The sequence below is a fragment of the Gopherus evgoodei genome, chromosome 3, assembly GCF_007399415.2.
Source record: "Gopherus evgoodei ecotype Sinaloan lineage chromosome 3, rGopEvg1_v1.p, whole genome shotgun sequence".
Taxonomy (NCBI): domain Eukaryota; kingdom Metazoa; phylum Chordata; order Testudines; family Testudinidae; genus Gopherus; species Gopherus evgoodei.
In genome coordinates, this window is record NC_044324.1 from 101,297,285 (window position 1) to 101,316,278 (window position 18,994).

At 40.8% G+C, this 18,994-nt stretch overlaps 1 protein-coding gene across 7 annotated transcripts in view; it reads right to left on the reverse strand.

Moving 5' to 3' along the window:
- FAM184A (family with sequence similarity 184 member A) overlaps positions 1 to 18,994 on the reverse strand; it is a 186,664-nt gene that overhangs the window by 92,297 nt on the left and 75,373 nt on the right. For all 7 annotated transcript variants that reach the window (XR_003999579.1, XM_030556200.1, XM_030556202.1 and 4 more), the window contains exons 4-6: positions 15,444 to 15,625; positions 10,722 to 10,919; positions 4,637 to 4,759 (exon numbers count right to left, since the gene is read on the reverse strand). Coding sequence is in view for 6 of the 7 variants with exons in the window: in XM_030556200.1 (XP_030412060.1) it covers positions 4,637 to 4,759; positions 10,722 to 10,919; positions 15,444 to 15,625 (503 nt within the window). In the remaining variant the exon portion in view is untranslated. The remainder of the gene's footprint in view (positions 1 to 4,636; positions 4,760 to 10,721; positions 10,920 to 15,443; positions 15,626 to 18,994) is intronic.

Consider the following 18,994-nt stretch of genomic DNA (forward strand, 5'->3'; position numbering starts at 1 on the left):
CTGCCCTCTGGTTGCAATTCAAGCAACAAAGCAAACTCATGGAACTATATTTGCACTATGGAAACAATTTAGTGCTGTTGCTCTTGAGTCCAGTCAATATTTATAGTTTGTGAAAATGATCTCTTAGCCCTTTCAGAAAAAAGCAAACATTCAGGGATCCCTGATTAGGATGTCACTGATGAGAAACTACTTTCTGTCCCTTATGTTTCCAACTACCGGTATCTTCTGGAACTAACTCTACTGATAGGCAATGACAGAGTCTAGAGCAGCACTACTATCAAAGCTGGTGAACCAATTACACAGATGTATCATTACCCTTAGTTTACAGATGGAGAGACTGAGGAACAGAAAGGTGCACTGACTTGTTCAGTGTCACACAGCAAGTAACTTCATCTCTCTGTGCCTTAGTTTCTCCAAATATAAAATAGAAATAATGATACATATTCACCTTTGTACAACATTTTAAGATCTATAGTTGACGAACACTATAACTGTTATCCCTCTTGGTGGGATGGGACTTCTTTTAAAAGCCTAATATAACAGGAAAACTGCATTAGTCTCTTATCTGCCCTGGACCATTGGTTTAAAAAAAAAGTAACATCAGGCTTTTCTGCGGGGGCCTCCTTGTCATAATATTCACTTTGTCTCAGATTCCAGGTAAGAAGCCAGTTATCTGCCCAGGTCCTTAAGGGTTACACAGGGCCTTGTGGCAGGAAGTAAAAAGTGTTTCCAAGGTGGCCAAGGATAAGCTCAAACTATAAGACTATGGTTTTTCTACTTAACTGCTTTCTTGCCCATTATCTTCTTTACTTCAGTCATCCCTTAGAGATGCAGCCAAGAAAATTAAATTGAGAAACAAGGAAGATGAATAAAAAATTAAAGAACTTAAGTGCTCTGTACATATCTGACTCTATTTGAGGCAGTCCAAAAAAAAAAGTGGAAGGAGAAAGACAAGTGCTGAGATGAGTAAAGAGCAGAAACAGGAGGTACCAGAAGGCCTTATTTTCATTGGTAAAGCTACCTATCTGTCAGAAGCAATGGAGAAATCTCTTCGGTTAGTACTGATGGAGCTGAAGCTAAAGAAATAAAACATTAAAACAAAAATGCAAATTTACTTTATTATGCAAGAGGCAAAATGAAAAGAGCTGTTTCTCTGCTCTCATTCTCTCTCTCCTTTTCTAACATATATTACTTTTTATAAACAATAGCTTATTTTTAATTGTCAATAACTTGGTCTCTTTATAAACATTATGAAATAAAAGACACAAAGAGGATCAGTTGTGACTAGCAGCTAAAAATGGCAAAGATCATGTTAGAAAAAAGCAAACAATTTCTGAAAACATGTAAAAACAAGTATATTTCTTCTTTTATTTCTCTCCTATTTTAACAAGTTATCTAATCAATAGATGCAAGATATTTCTGATTTTCTGTAGAGCACTAGTGTTTCAACCTCACAAAGCCTGTGACAATGGGCCCTCTGATTTGGGGATACATGTGAATCTCAACTTTAATTAAGACAGCAGCTATGCTGAAGGGCTCCACTTCTGCAACAGGAGAGTAAAGGACAGACCTTAAAGATGCCCGCTTTCCACTACCATCTCTCTCTCTCTCTCACACACACACACACACACACACACACACACACACACACACACACACACACACACACACACACACACACACACACACACACACACACACACACTAAAAAGAGTCAGCTAAGTTCAGGGTGTATTTCAAAGAAATATTTCCCTAACTCTACCCAAAATCCATAGTTCTGCCTGAGTATAATCGGGTTACCATGGAGGAAATAAATTGTTTTTATTTTGCAGAGGGATGAATGGCACACTACTATTTTGCATGGCTGCTCAAAAACAGTAAGACCAACTCTGTTTCTCAACTGTTCCCAAGGAAACATTAAATACAAAAAATTAAAAGTACTGTATAACGATACACTGGCTTCTGGTATATTGCATACCTGGTTGGTAAAGTTTCAGTTTGAAACAACTTTTTACTACTTCTCAGAAATCCCTGACAATACTGGTTTATAATTGACATGGTGACACAAAAGTTAATTATTTGGCACCTCTACAATATTAGATACAGAAGTAGTCACATGATCTCTTTTTTCCTCCAAATAGGTCCTAAGTTATTCAAAGCTATCGAAAGATAATTGCTTATCAATGAATTATGTGTTACAAATGATGGTGTTTTGAAATTATGGAGCTCTCTTAAAATAAGCTTTTTCAAGGTAATGTATTACTTGATTCTATATCAGTTTCATAATCTGGTACGCTGCCTGTTCCTGCTGTAAATGTATACGTTGCTGCTTACCACCTTCACATTTCAACACTTCTTTAACATATCAACGTGCTTTCACACTGTGTAGCACACAGACATATGATGAAACTGTAACACTTCAATAACCTGGGACTGCATGTGATCTCTATGTTTGTAGGACAATAAAGCGACAAGGTAGGTGAGGTAATATATTTTATTGGATCAACTTCAGTTGGTGAAAGAGACAAGCTTATGATTTTACACAGAGCTCTTCTTGCACAGAGCCCAGACCTGAAGAAGATCTCTCTGTAAGTTTGAAAGCTTCTCTCTTCACCAACAGAAATTTGTCCAAAAGAAGATATTACTTCACCTACATTGCCTGTCTTTATGAACATTCTAGAGCAGGGGTAGGCAACCTATGGCACAGGTGCCGAAGGCGGCACACAAGCTGATTTTCAGCGGCACTCACGCTGTCCAGGTCCTGGCTACCGGTCTGGGGGGCTCTGCATTTTAATTTAATTTTAAGTGAAGCGTTTTAAACATTTTAAAAAGCTTATTTACTTTACAGACAACAATAGTTTAGTTATATATTATAGACTTATAGAAAGAGGCCGTCTAAAAATGTTAAAATGTATTACTGGCACGCGAAACCTTAACTTAGAGTGAATAAAGGAAGACTCGGCACAGCACTTCTGAAAGGTTGCCGACCCCTGATCTAGGGTCATGAGTGAGTTGCTATCTTTGGCCATGACTAACAGACAGATGGCATTATGAAGAGAAAGGGTAATAATATATACTTCCCTTTAGGTAAAGAGCCAAAATATTATTAAAATGTAAACATATTAACAGGAATGTTAGAGACAAAATAAAAGGATGTAACTGGCAAGAAAGTTTCTTCTGCATCAGTAAATATTCAGTGTTGTACTAATTACAGAAAATAAATGCAGCATTGTACCTCTTAAAAACCCTTTCTCAGTTTTGCCTATGAAAGTCTGGAAGTAAATTATTGTTGTAAGCAGAGCACCAGTCTCTTGTACTTACTAAGTCAAGACAAGAAAGGAAAACTTAGAATAAAGTAAACTAGCTACTCTAATGGATTAGACTTGTGTTTTCTAAATAAAGAATGATAATCTGTTTTGAAATGTGATATTTCCTGTTTGGTAGCAGCTGGATAATGAAGGTGAATTCTCACTAAATAAAAATTTCAGCCCCTTCAGCTCTACTTAGTTGACCCCTGATATGAACACATACGCAAAAAAATGTAAGAATTAAATTTAATATAGAAGGTTTTAGCTTCTGTTACTGAGAGATAATCATATTTTCCAAGCTTAAAAACAGGAACAAGAAAACCAAATTGGAATGACAGCATGAAAGTGTCTCCCATGGAGCACTATAAGGAGATAAGGAAGCTTTCTACTGAAGTGGCAAAATAAACAAATACCACAAGTGATTATGTTAGCAACTTGAAAATTATTTTTATACTGAGATAAAATTAAAGCAGCCAGCTCAGTGGCATTCTGGTACGCCTTCAAACTGGCAAGAGAGAGATCAAGCTTCCATTCCCAATCTCAAAAGGCTGCAACTACTGGCAAAGATATTCATTCCCATAACTGTTCAGTAATGCCAGAGTTCAGGAGTATCCAGCAATGAAAAGCAGTGTACTATGTCTGACCTGAAAGAACCATCTCCGGGAGTTTCTCTGTCAAGACTTGGTTGGATGTAAACGCAGACATTTAACTTACTAAGAAATTGACTGAAACCGCCAATTTGTCACATTTTAAATACAAACTAAAACTATATTAAGATAGCCTGGAATACATTACTATATATTGTATCATAATGGATAATTTTATTACTGGAAATAAAAGAGTTCAATTCTTCTTTTCCAGGAAACGTTAAAAAGGATCTGCATGCTGTGAAATTAGCCACAGTTTACAGTAAACAAATTACCGTAATTTGGGTCACCAAAAAGATTGGCCTTTTCTGTTTAATTACCTCTTGAAGTATATTGTACATGGAAATTTAGTAAGTACCGTACTTGATTTGCACATGAGCAGATTAGAGATAAATGGAGCTGTTTACATCATAGTTTTGTACCTTAGTTTCCTTTCCTTTTACTACACTAATTTGTAGGAAAATATACTGAAAAAAGAAAAAAAATCACACTTCGACAGTGGTCAAGTGAATTATATTTTGAGAATACTCACGTTAAATAGACAATGAGCTAAAAAAGGCCCCACAGCATTGACTCAGTCTAATATCCAATTCATAAAATTAGTTGAATAAGCTATCATTACTGATTAAATGTGGGCTAACGCATATGACAGTGAGCTGATTTGACTAAGAAAATTCTTGCCTCCTGATTGGCCGAAGTCAGCTTTGTCGTCAGTTCTTCCCTCATATTTTCCAACTGCTGTCTAAGCTGATTCTTATCCCCTTCCAGATGTAGTTTCTCCTTTTCAAATTGCTGCTCCAACTCCTTAAGAAAACAGAACAAAACAGAAAAAATACATCCATTCTTAGTAGTCATTTCAGCTTTTAACTCATAGAAAGAACTCTTCTCTCTAAGGAATTATAATAGGGGTAAGTTTTGCCCATTATTCTGGAGATCATGGCTTTTTTGTGTACTTTCTAGTCCACATCCCTTGTTGATGATAAGATAAAAATAATAGTATGTAAAACCATAAAGTGAATTAGCCCAAAGCATTCAAAAATGTAGACTCTCAGTTTTGCATATAGGTGGGCTCCACCAACTCAGGGACCTTAAATTGTGTCAAACATGAGTTTTAAATTTGATAACATAGTATTTAATGTCTATATAAAATGCATGAAAGGAAGCAGTAAAACCTTAATGGCTGGGCAAAAGGGCAGACAGGCAGCTGAGCTGCAGTTGGGGAAAGTCAATAATTTTTATGTCATTATAAAACTAAAAAACCAGCAAATAAATTCACACATCTAAAATGGTATTCATGTAATGAAAATGTATATATTTGATGGTCTACCTTTCACCCCTTCCCCTCATACTTTACTCATATTTTTAGACTGTACTTTTTGAGGGGGAGGGACTGCAACTATATCCATGTTTATGCAGCACTTAGCCTGAGAAGGCCCTGATTTTAATCAGAGGCCCCAGCTTGTATAATAACACACATATTAGAAGATGAAATATCAGTAATAAATAATTGCATGTATGCCTTTCTGCATCTGCCGATCTGTGACTTACATCAGTGTTTCATAAACCTATGCCATATATGTTTGTGCTGGAATCCTTACTCTTTAAAAAAACTAAAGTTATTTGTAAGACTGGTGTTTTATTAATAATTTGGACACAAATGTGACAAAATGGAATATTATTCCAGTACATAATAATGCAATGTCACAAGATTATTTTAACATACAAAAATGTAACAGCAGCAAAAATGGGCTTTTAATAAACTTCAAGTCACAGACATGTTGAAAGCCTTCAAAGTAAAAAAAAAAAAAAAAAAAAAAAAAAAAATTCATTTTAAAGGATTAAGAGTCCTAGCTCGAATGTCAGTGGAACATATTTTAAATGTACTAGGTCCAAAACTTACATTACAGTAACAATAAAGTTGCAACATCATGTCACTTAGAAGTTATAAATAACAGAATAAAGGTTTCCGTGCAACCTTAATTTGCCCCCCTTGTGATTATTATAAATCTTTAATTACATAATCACATACTATTTTCTCCACCGGATCTCCACCTCATTTAGTGCATAGGTAGGGCCCTACCAAATTCATGGCCATGAAAAACGCATCATGGACCATGAAATCTGTTCGTGTCCATGAAATATATTTTTTTGTGTACTGTTACCCTGCACTATACAGATTTCACAGGGGAGACCAGCATTTCTCAAACTGGGGGGCCTGACCCAAAGGGAGTTCTGGGGAGAAAGGTCAGAAGGTTATTGTGGAGGGGGGATCACAGCATTGCCATCCTTACTTTTGCAGATATTCAATATAAGCAGCTATTCAATATTTTGTTTATCCTTATTGTTCAATGTGTAGCCCGAAGTTTGATTTAGTCACACTATTCAAACCCTGCTCTGAAGATAGAACTATTAATTTCCTTATATGCTTTCTATGGTGCTCATCATTATAGTATCTCAGAGGTTCACAAAAAATAATTTATGTATTTTCACAGCATCCCCGTGAGGCGATGGGGTGACATTATTCTCATTTTAAAGATGAGGAACTAAGACACAGAGAAATTAAGGTCAAAAGTGTCCACTAATTTTGCATGCCCAATTTGAGATGCGTAGGATCTGATTTTTCAGAGAACTTAAAATTCTGGCCCACTTTACATGTTGAAAGCACAGATCCCATTAATATCAGTGGGAGCTAAGAGTGCTCAGCACTTCTGCAAATTAGGCTTCAGGGTCCCCAGGGTCTGGAAATCAAAAACTATGGGACACAGAATTAGTGACTAGCTGTGAAAAATCTGGTTTACATGACTTGCCCAGCATCACATAGGAACTCTGTGAGAGAGGCAGGGATAGAATCGAATGCTCCAGAGCAGCATTTGACTGCCTTAACTTTGAGACCCTCCTTTCTCTTCCTGCAGTCCCTGCCTCAGTTACCACACACCTTCCAACTTCTGCAACAAATGAGGCAGAGTCTAATGGACAACAGTATCTGTCAGTATACAACTCTGATTCATTTTCAGAATGGCCCATATTGCATACTAAATGAGGTGGAGGTTCTGTGGAAAAAGGAGCATATGATTATGTAATTGAAGATTGTATCATAATAAAAATGCACAAAGGGGCCAAATTAAGGTTGCACAGGAAGTCTTAATTCAGGCATTTCCTAATTTTTGAGTGCTTCAATTTGCAATCTTAACTTTCTTAAAATATACGTTTTGTGGATGTAATTCCTAGTTCCCAAAAAACTGAAAAAAAATTCCATCATGTGGAATCATATTGACAGCCTATATGGGTCATCAGTAGGACTGAAATCTTTAGGTCCACAGCACATGTCTACCATTTCAGCTAACAGAGGAGAAGTAGGCTGTTATCCTTTACTTTGACCAGGCGCTAGAGGGAAGTCAGATGCACACTTTGCCAGTGGGTTTCACAGATATTTGTTGACAGCAGAGGAATGATAAGATTCAGGAATTCTGGGTTTCATTCCAGGCTCTGGATGGGAATACAGTCCAGTGGACAAAGGCTCTTCTTCCTCTGTCCACCCCTCCAGCCTGATCTTGTCCTAGTCCCCTCTCTTCTTCCTACTCTTATAACCTCATTGTCCAGCCCGCTTCAGTCTCCCATTCCAGAGTCCTCTCCAAGTCCCAGTCTTTCCTCCCATTTGGGCTCTCAATCTCAGTCTCTATCTCCACCTTGCCTCTCAATCCCTTTTTCCAGCTAGTCTCAGCCCCCTCCTCCTCCTGGCTCCTTGTCCCAAGCCTACTCCATCATTCTAGCTCAGCTCTTGTCCCCTCTGCATCTAATTCAGGTTTTCCTATTCCAAGCTGCTTTGGGGGTGTGGTGGGGAGGAAGTGCTATTGAGAGCACTGGGGAGACTGTCTTTCTTCTCTCTGTTCTGATGTCCAGCACCACATCAATCACAGAAGCTAGTAGCAGCCATTGCAAAGGGAGTCCAGAATTCCTGAGATGGAGCATGCTCCATGCAGATGGTATCTGAAGAACTTAGTGGCAAAATCCTAGCTAGTCTCTACTGAACATGTGCCAATTGTGATTTTTCTTACATAAATGATAACTTGTCCAAATTTGACATCTTTTCACTGGAATAACAAAAGGCATATCCCTGATACTAGGGCAACATCTCTGACAATTTTCCAGCCCTTCTTCCCCAAGCATGAAGAAAATAGTTTTAACTTTTGTATCCCATATTTAAAAAAAGAGAAAAAATACATTTTTTCCCAATCTGATCATCAGAATTGGTTGATTTTTTTCCTGATACTTAAATAATAATAATAATAATAATAATTCAGCCTGAGGTAGACACCTCGCATGGAAAATTTCACCCCTTTAATGACTGAAGTTTGGCAAAGTTATTAGCAACTGAAAACGGTACCAGGTGATATAAAATGTAGGTGCTACCAGCTCTGCTGATAACATACTAGAAGATATTTATTTTTTATTGTAAATTGTCTTTCAATACATATACCACCCCTCACCGTACTGTCACTCCTTTTTCCTCCTCCTCTTGTCGTTTACTTCTTTACACTATCTTCCTACTTTCTCCATAAAAGTATATTTGAGGTCTTCCTTCCTCTATCCCTCCAACAGCACAGTATATCTTTGCAAAGGCATCAGCAGGGACTTCTTGTCTCACGTTAGACATGAGACAGGTAATATTTACAAGGGAGTAGTTCAGTCTCTATGCTGACTCAGTCCCTATCCTCTACTGAGGTTCCCTAATAAGTCAGCCCACAATGAAGGTGGACATTTGTGATATGGACACAGGTCCAATAACTCATTTTCCAAAGTTGTTTGTAGTGTTATTGTAGCCAAATTGGTCCCATGGTATGAGAGAGACAAGGTAAATGAGGAATGGACCAACTTCTGTTGATGAAAAGTACAAGCTTTCAAGCTTCATAGAGTTCTTCTTCAACTGTAGGGAAGGTAACCAGAGTATCTAAGCTAAATATAAATTGGGTTAGACTGGTAAGCCTAAGGAGTTTACACATGCTATAGAAGGCTACTTAAAATGAAGTGGGCAATTAAGGGTTTGCAGGCAGCAGGGTCTGTAACAAATCGTTGTAATGCAACCAGTGTCTCTGTTGAATTAATGCCCCAATGGTAACTGTGTGGGTGAAACCAGGCAATTACCATGCTCTCAAATGAATTCACACAGAAAACAATAAAAGACAAAAGCACCCTATCACCCATGGGTGTACACTTTTCACAAAGCAATCACTCCATAGCCTAGGAACTTAAATTCATAACTCTGCTAGACACAAAAAACTATGGACTCAGAGACACTATTTTTATGACTCATTATGACAATTTTAACCTCTAGCTGCCCATTTCATTTTAAATAGTGTCCTACAGCATGTGTCAACTCCTTATGCTTAACAATCTGTCCCAACTTGTATTTTGCTTAGACACTGTGGTTACCTTTCCCAGACCAGAAAAAGAGCTCCATGAAGCTTGAAAGCTTGTACCTTCCACCAACAGAAGCTGGTCCAATTAAAGATATTGCCTCAGCTACCCTGACTCTCTCATTTTGCAAAGGCCACTAAAAACCATTAGATGTCTACAATTTTCAGCAACAACCTATCTTTGTTGGACTCCCGTTGCTGACCTAAAGCTGAAAGGCTCCATAGCTTATTAACATTTCTCTCATTTCTCTATTCCCAGAGAGTCAAATCCACCTTCCTCATGTCAACAACTGCATTCTAACTAACAAAGGTCTTTTCTAATATAAGCCAATATAATGACTTGGTGAAAATATTTTAAGAACCCCCATATATTCTGCACACCTTCCAAAATCAAAACTAAAATAATTTATTAGACCAACAAATAAACAAACAAAACAAGTACAATAAAACAACACTGAAAGCAGATGGGAGCAAAGCACAGTTCAGAAAATCTACAAAAATAATCCACCTATAAGGCCTACAGATATTTTAATTGGCCAAATCCATATACAATACAGAACAGGTAGGCACTGAAAAATATTGAAAATACTCAATACAAAAGGAAAACAGTTTCAGTCAGAAATTATTCTCCTTCAGTATTAGTGTTCATAACAACAAAGAAACATATTTTAACAATGCAATAATGCAGCAGCAAAAACTCTTTCGCTTGAAGTTCAACCCAATCCTACAACTCTAGATCTGGAGCTCTATCAAAACCATTTTCTTTCCACTGTGTGCCATGCAGCGACTAATAAACAGCTAGATCTACATCTCACTGAGGCTATGGAAAGACTCTCAGTGACTTCACTGATTTATGGATTAGGCCCATAGTTCTTTCCCCAAGCACTTGTGCAAGGACGGGGGGAAGCTATCCTGAGATTAACCATGTGTTCAATGGGCAACACATAGTGCTCCTGCATCTTGTCAAAAGTATGTTCACTTTTCCACAAAAGTTTGAAGAGTAATCTTTAATATACTATTTTTCGTAACTATAAAGGTGCAATGATGGCTTTGCTGTATACATGTATTTAAATCAATAGCAAGTTAGCTAACACAACTAGAACTGCTATATCACCCTCAACTTGTCCATGTTTTATTTAGGAATTGCAGTGTGCATGGTTGTATATAAAAGGACCCCAGAGCACTATAATGCCCTTTGTTATTCTTTACAAATGTAAATGTACCAGAGTCAAGCCCTCTTAGGAGAATAAGGGATAAGGGAATGAATACATGCTATCCATTTTCTCATAGTTTGGCTCAACACCCTTTCTTACTTGGAACACCCTTTCTTACTTGTTTTCGTCATAACTTACCAGTTGCAGCTTTTTCTTTTCCTTGGTAGCATTGCTGTGTGCAGCCTCAATCGCAGTGTGATGTTTCCATGCTAATTCTTCCAAAGTCTTAGAATGAGCCTCATTTAACTGTGCAGCCTCCCCTTCCAATCTGGTTTGCAGCTTTATCAGCTCTTTCTCATAATACTCTCGTTGTGTTTCCCTTGCTTCATTTACCTTCTGTAAAAGCCAGACGACAAAAAATTGCAAATCACCTATTCTTAAGTACTTGTCTATCTCAGTAAGGAGAAAAAGATAGAAAAGGAAAAACTAGTGAAGTTTTACACAAATACTCAAAAACAATTATACTTCATATATATGTAGCATAGAATAAATACCCTTAAACCAGATCGTTAAACTATACTCAAAAAGGTGTTTCAATTATAGACTATAATAGATTATAAGAAGTTTAAATCTATTGTCTCTTTTTTTGCTCTATTTTATCATGTTAAAAAAAGCAGAAATTTCAGATCTAGAGGCAATTTCCAATTCATTATTCTCTGAGCTACAAAATGTTTTTGGATATCAAACCTTTTTCTTTCTTATTTTAGTTTTGAACTAGTGCTGGTGTGCAGTGAGGCAAGGAGGAAATTCCTTATTATGATGCCCTCTCAGGACAAAAGTCAGAAAGAAGGTTGTTCAAACATAACATAGTTTAAACCAGCAAAGAATCCTGTGGCACCTTATAGACTAACAGAGGTTTTGGAGCATGAGCTTTCGTGGGCGAATACCCACTTCGTCAGATGCATGTAGTGGAAATTTCCAGGGGCAGGTATATATATGCAAGCAAGCTAGAGATAACGAGGTTAGTTCAATCAGGGAGGATGAGGCCCTGTTCTAGCAGTTGAGGTGTGAAAACCAAGGGAGGAGAAACTGGTTCTGTAGTTGGCAAGCCATTCACAGTCTTTGTTTAACCCTGAGCTGATGGTGTCAAATTTGCAGATGAACTGAAGCTCAGCAGTTTCTCTTTGAAGTCTGGTCCTGAAGCTTTTTTTGCTGCAGGATGGCCACCTTAAGGTCTGCTATAGTGTGACCAGGGCGGCTGAAGTGTTCTTCTACAGGTTTTTGTATATTGCCATTCCTGATATCTGATTTGTGTCCATTTATCCTTTTCCTTAGAGACTGTCCAGTTTGGCCGATGTGCATAGCAGAGGGGCATTGCTGGCATATGATGGCGTATATTACGTTGGTGGACGTGCAGGTGAATGGACCGGTGATGGTGTGGCTGATCTGGTCAGGTCCTGTGATGGTGTTGCTGGTGTAGATATGTGGGCAGAGTTGGCATCGAGGTTTGTTGCATGGATTGGTTCCTGAGCTAGAGTTACTATGGTGCGGTGTGCAGTTACTGGTGAGAATATGTTTCAGGTTAGGAGGCTATCTGTGGGCGAGGACTGGCCTGCCACCCAAGGCCTTTGAAAGTGTGGGATCATTGTCCAGGATGGGTTGTAGATCCCTGATGATGCGTTGGAGGGGTTTTAGCTGGGGACTGTATGTGATGGCCAGTGGAGTCCTATTGATTTCTTTTTTGGGTTTGTCTTGCAGTAGGAGGCTTCTGGGTACACATCTGGCTCTTTTGATCTGTTTCCTAATTTCCTCGTGCGGGTATTGTAGTTTTGAGAATGCTTGGTGGAGATTTTGTAGGTGTTGGTCTCTGTCTGAGGGGTTAGAGCAGATGAGGTTGTACCTCAGGGCTTAGCTGTAGACAATGGATCGTGTGATGTGCTCGGGATGGAAGCTGGCGGCATGAAGGTAGGCATAGCGGTCAGTAGGTTTTCGGTATAGGGTGGTGTTAATGTGACCATCACTTATTTGTGCTGTGGTGTCTAGGAAGTGGACCTCCCAGGTAGACTGGTCCAGGCTGAGGTTGATGGTGGGGTGGAAGCTGTTGAAATCCAAAGTTTCCTTCCCATGGGTCCAGATGATTAAGATGTCATCAATGTAGCGTAGGTAGAGAAGGGGTGTGAGAGGACGAGAGCTGAGGAAGCGTTGTTCCAGGTCGGCCATAAAAATATTGGCATATTGTGGAGCCTTGTGGGTGCCCATAGCGGTGCCATGATCTGAAGATATATATTGTCATCAAATTTGAAATAGTTGTGTGTGAGGATAAACGCACAGAGCTCTGCAACCAGTTGTGCTGTGGCATCATCAGGATACTGTTCCTGACAGCTTGTATTCCATCTGTGTGTGGGATGTTTGTGTAGAGAGCCTCTACATCCATGGTGGCTAGGATGGTGTTTTCTGGAAGGTCACCAATGTATTGTAGTTTCCTCAGGAAATCAGTGGTGTCACAGAGATAGCTGGGAGTGCTGGTGGCATAGGGTCTGAGTAGAGAGTCCACATATCCAGACAGTCCTTCAGTGAGAGTGCCAATGGCCGAGATGATGGGGCGTCCAGGATTTCCGGGTTTGTGCATCTTGGGTAGTAGACAGAATAACCTTGGTTGGGGCTCTGAGGGTATGTTGATTTGTTCCGGTGTTAGTGTAGGGAGTGTCCTTAGTAGATGGTGCAGTTTCTTAGTGTATTCCTCAGTGGGATCTGAGGGAAGTGGCCTGTAGAATTTGATATTGGAGAGTTGTTTGGCGGCCTCCTTTTGGTAGTCAGACCTGTTCATGATGACAACAGCACCTCCTTTATCAGCCTCTTTAATGATCACGTCAGGGTGGTTTCTGAGGTTGTGGATGGCATTGCGTTCTGCACGACTTAGGTTATGAGGCAAGCGATGTTGTTTTTCCACAATTTCTGCCTGTGCATGTCGGCGGAAGCATTCAATATATAGGTCCAGACTGTCATTTCAACCCTCAGGAGGAGTCCATGTGGAGTTCTTCTTCTTGTGCTGTTGGTGGGAGGGTACCTGTGTATCAGTGCGCTGTTCAGTGTTGTCCTGAAAGTATACTGAGAGTCAGAGATGGTGAAAATAGGCTTCCAGATCGCCACAGAACTGTATCACGTTGGTGGGGGTGGCAGGGCAGAAAGAGTGTCCCCAAGATAGGACAGACTTTTCTTCTGGGCTGTGTGTGTAGTTGGATAGATTGACGATATTGCTGGGTGGGTTGGGGGTACCACAGTTGTGGCCCGTGTGGCAGGTAGGAGTTTAGACAGCTTACAGTCCTTTTTCCTTTGTAGAGAGGTGAAGCGAGTAATGTAGATCTCCTGTCTTATTTTAGTGAAGTCCGTTTGTATGGAAGTTTGGTTATTAATGAGAGTCTCCAGGTTGGAGAGCTCTTTTTTGATGTTTTCCTGTTTGCTGTATAGGATGCTGATCAGGTGGTTCCTCAGTTTTTTTGATAGAGTATGGCATAATCTCTCACTGTGGTCTGTGTAGTATGTAGATAGCAGTGGATTTTTTACCTTTAGTCCATTTGGTATGATGTCCATCCGTTTGCATTTCTCCTCCCTTTGTTTTCACACCTCAACTGCTAGAACAGGGCCTTATCCTCCCTGATTGAACTAACCTCATTATTTCTAGCTTGCTTGCATATATATACCTGCCCCTGGAAATTTCCACTACATGCATCTGACAAAGTGGGTATTCACCCTCGAAAGCTCATGCTCCAAAACGTCTGTTAGTCTATAAGGTGCCACAGGATTCTTTGCTGCTTTTACAGATCCAGACTAACACGGCTACCCCTCTGACAGTTTAAACCAGTATGTGTTTCTGGACAACATTACTTTATATCAGAGGGGTAGCCGTGTTAGTCTGGATCTGTAAAAAGCAACGAGTCCTGTGGCACCTTAAAGACTAACAGATGTATTGGAACATAAGCTTTCATGGGTGAATACCCACTTTGTCAGATGTATGTAATGGAAATTTCCAGAGGCAGGTGTAAATATGTAGGCAAGAATCAGTCTGGAGACAACGAGGTTAGTTCAATCAGGGGAGGGTGAGGCCCTCTTCTAGCAGTTGAGGTGTGAACACAAGGGAGGAGAAACTGCTTTTGTAGTTGGCTAGCTATTCACAGTCTGTTTAATCCTGATCTGATGGTGTTAAATTTGCAGATGAACCGAAGCTCAGCAGTTTCTCTTTGAAGTCTGGTCCTTAAATTTTTTTGCTGTAAGATGGCTACTTTACATGTGCTATTGTGTGGCCAGGAAGGTTGAGCTGTTCTCCTACAGGTTTTTGTATATTGCCATTACTTTATATGTAATCTATATCATCATCATGATCTTAACTGGTGGGAACAGAAAGAAACAATTAAAGAATCATTATACAATAGCTTAAGTTTTAGTTTGCTATCATTGCCCTCTCATGGGCCTATTGGGTACCTGAATGTACATTCTCAAGGCTTACTGATTTTCAATTTTTCCTTGACCTCAGCCCCATTCCCACCTCACAAGGGCACTCTGGGAGATGAGACACATAGGAAGATTATTGGCAATCTGCTTTAAGAATCAAGCAGCACAACAAATGCCAGAAATCAGTTTGGATAACATTGCACGCACCTCCTCTCTGTCATCATCTCAGCTGAAACTATCACCTTCAACTATGCAATGCACATGGTCTACATTAGTAACTTGAAAAGTTGGCAGTACCATATGTGTCCCACAGGGCAGTGTAATGTGCTATCGCTGCTCCATACAGTCAGACACTCCAGTTTTTTAAAGGAGTTAAGATATTTTAGACTTCATTAATATTTCCAGTTAGAATTCTAAGGCTTCTGTTTTGCTGATCTAAAATAGAAAGAACCGTGGTTTGTTTGTTTTTACCTTTTCCATTGCCAGAATCTGCTGCCTTTGTCTTTCATCCAGACTTTGTGTTTTGCTCTGCAATAGATTTCTTTCCTCTTCCATCTGAGATAGTTTCTCTTTTAATCTAGATGTTTCCGATTCTAAATCTCTTATTGTAACTTCCTGTGTCATCTGTGTAGCTTGAAGAATTCCAATGTGACCTACAAAAAGAAAACAACCATTTAAAATCAGACAAAGATTATTCACCTATAACCCAAATTCTTACAACGGACTTTGCACATTCCCGCCCAAGTGATATCCAGTGATGCAGCTCTGACAGTGGAACCTTCCTGCAGCAGTGCTTTCATGCCCCCTCCCTCCTTAGATAAGCAGTACCACAATCTCTGTAAGTTGAGATGCAGAGTCCTAATTGAATAATGATTGTAGTACTGCATTACCAAACTGAACATCTGACCGGGATGCTAGATCTAGTGAGTAATGCTTTGTGAAAGTGTGAATAGAGCTCCAGGTTGTAGCTCTTCATGTTTCTAAAATCGGGATAAGCTTGATGCATGACATGGAAACCATATTTTCCCTTGGAATTGGGGCAGAGTTTTGTTTGTAGCTTTCCACTATACAAAACAGCTTTCCTCTGTACAAAACTTAACCCATTTAGACAAATGTTGTGATGTAATTATGTTTCCTTTATTATTCGCATCCCCAAATAAAAAAAAAAGATGGTTACTCACCTTTGTAACTGTTGTTCTTTGAGATGTGTTGCTCATATCCATTCCAATTAGGTGTGCACGCGCTGCGTGCACGTTCGTCCGAAGATTTTTGCCCTAGCAACACTCAGTGGGTGGGTTGCGTCGCCCCCTGGAGTGGCGCTATTATGGCGCTGGACATATACCCCTGCCGACCCAACGGCCCTTCAGTTCCTTCTTGCTGGCTACTCCGACAGAGGGGAAGGAGGGCGGGTTTGGAATGGATATGAGCAACACATCTCGAAGAACAACATTTACAAAGGTGAGTAACTGTCTTTTCTTCTTCGAGTGCTTGCTCATATCGATTCCAATTAGGTGATTCCCAAGCCTTATCTAGGCAGTGGGGTTGGAGCGAGATGTTGCAGAATGCAAAACTGCTGAGCCAAAAGCTGCATCATCTCTGGACTGTTGAACCAATGCGTAATGTGAGGCAAAGGTGTGAATCGATGATCAGGTAGCTGCCCGACATGTTTCCTGGATGGGAACATAGGCCAAGAAGGCAGCAGATGAAGCTTGAGCCCGAGTAGAATGGGCAGTGGGATGGCTAGCCGGAAAATGAGCCAAATCAAAGCAGGCACGAATGCAAAACGTCACCCAACATGAAATTCGCTGGGAGTAAACCGGCAGGCCCTTCGTCCGGTCTGCCACTGCTACAAGGAGCTGAGGTGACTTTCGAAAGGGTTTTGTTTTTTCGATAAAAAAGGCGAGAGCCCTGCGGACATCTAGGGAGTGCAGCTGTTGTTCCCAACACGATAAGTGCGGCTTCGGGAAGAAGACTGGAAGGAAGATGTCTTGATTGACATGAAAGGCAGACACCACCTTAGGGAGGAAGGTGGGGTGTGGTCGCAGCTGTACCTTGTCCTTATGAAACACCGTATACGGGTGGTCCGCTGTCAGGGCCCAAAGCTCGGATACTCGCCTTGCCGAAGTAATAGCGACAAGGAAGTCTGTGTTCCAGGAGAGGTACAGCAGTGAGCAGGTGGCTAGTGGTTCAAAAGGAGGACCCATAAGCTTGGCTAGAACCAGACTGAGGTCCCAGGTAGGGATAGGGCATCTAACCTGCAGGTACAAACATTCCAAGCCCTTGAGGAACCTCGAAACCATGGGGTGAGAGAAGACTGATCGCCCGTCCTCCCCTGGGTGGGAGGCAGAGATGGCTGCCTGTCATAAACAGATAAGTAAGAGTTAATAGAACAGAAGTGCTTCATATCTCTTTGCCTGGAAAGGGTTAACAGGAACAGTGAGCCTGGCTGTCACCTGACCAGAGGACCAATCAGAGGACAGGATACTTTCAAATCTTGAGGGAGGAAAGTTTGTGTATGCACTGTTAGATTTTGGTTGTTGTTCACCCTGGGGGCTCAGAGGGACCAGATGTACAACCAGGTTTCTCTCCAGTCTCCCTGATACAGTTTCTTATAGATCCAGAATAGTGAGTACGAGGTAGATAAAACGAGTTAGGCTTATGTTTGTTTTCTTTATTTGCAAATGTGTATTTGGTTGGAAGGAGTTCAAATGTGCATTTGGCTGAAAGGAGTTCAAATTGGTATTTTGCTGAAAAGATTTTAATTTGTACCTGTATACTTAGGCTGGGAGAGTATTCACAGTGTCTATAGCTGAAAGACCCTGTACCTATTACATTTTAAATTTACAAAGATAACTTTTACTGTTTTTTCTTTCTTTAATTAAAAGCTTTTCTTGTTTAAGAACCGGATTGTTTTTTTTATTCTGGTGTGAGACCCCAGGGGACGGGGTCTGGATTCACCAGGGAATTGGTGGGGAGAAAGGAGGGAAGGGGGAGAGAGAGGCTAAATTCTCTCTGTGTTAGGATTACTGTCTCTCTCAGGGAGAATCTGGGAGGGGAAAAGAGGAGGAGGAGGGAAGGTGCATTTTCCTCTCTGTTTCAAGATTCAAGGAGTTTGAATCACAGTGATCTTCCAGGGTAACCCAGGGAGGGGAAGCCTGGGAGAGGCAATGGCGAGGGAAAGGGTTTACTTTCCCTGTGTTAAGATCCAGAGGGTCTGGGTCTTGGGGGTCCCCAGGCAAGGTTTTATGGGGACCAGAGTGTACTAGGCACTGGAATTCCTGGTTGGTGGCAGCGCTGCAGGTTCTAAGCTGGTAATTGAGCTTAGAGGAATTCATGCTGGTACCCATCTTGTGGACGCTAAGGTTCAGAGTGGGGAATTATACCATGACACTACCAGATGCACTTTTATGGAGAGACCGCTAGGCCGTGTTCTTTCAGGGACCAGAGGTAGTGCAGGACAGTAGGAACTGGTACCTGCGTGAGGACAGTGTTACATTGAGCGCACCAGCAGGACTTAGTGGAAGGCTTCCTACTGCCCAAGAGTACCTGTTGGACCGAGACAGAGCAACGTAACTCGGACCGGCTTAACCATGCAGCAACCATGCTGTGAGGTGAAGAGACTGTAGGTCTGGATGGTGAAGTCTGCCGAAGTCCTGAGTTATGAGATCCGGCCAGAGTGGTAGGGGAATTGAGTCTGCCACTGAGAGGTCGAACAACATGGTGTACCAGTGCTGCCTCGGCCACGCTGGAGCGATCATGATCAGGCGGGCATTGTCCCTACAGAGCTTGAGAAGGACCCTGTGGACCAGCGAGAATGGTGGAAAGGTGTAGAGTAGACGGTTGGTCCACGGTATCAGGAATGTGTCTGAGAGGGAATCCGGGGAGCACACCTGGAAGGAGCAGAACACATGGCATTTCCTGTTCTCGTGAGAGGCGAAGAGGTCTATGTTGGGAAAACCCCACTTCCGGAAAACAGAATAGATGATGTCCAGACGAATCAACCACTCCTGAGACAGGAAGGA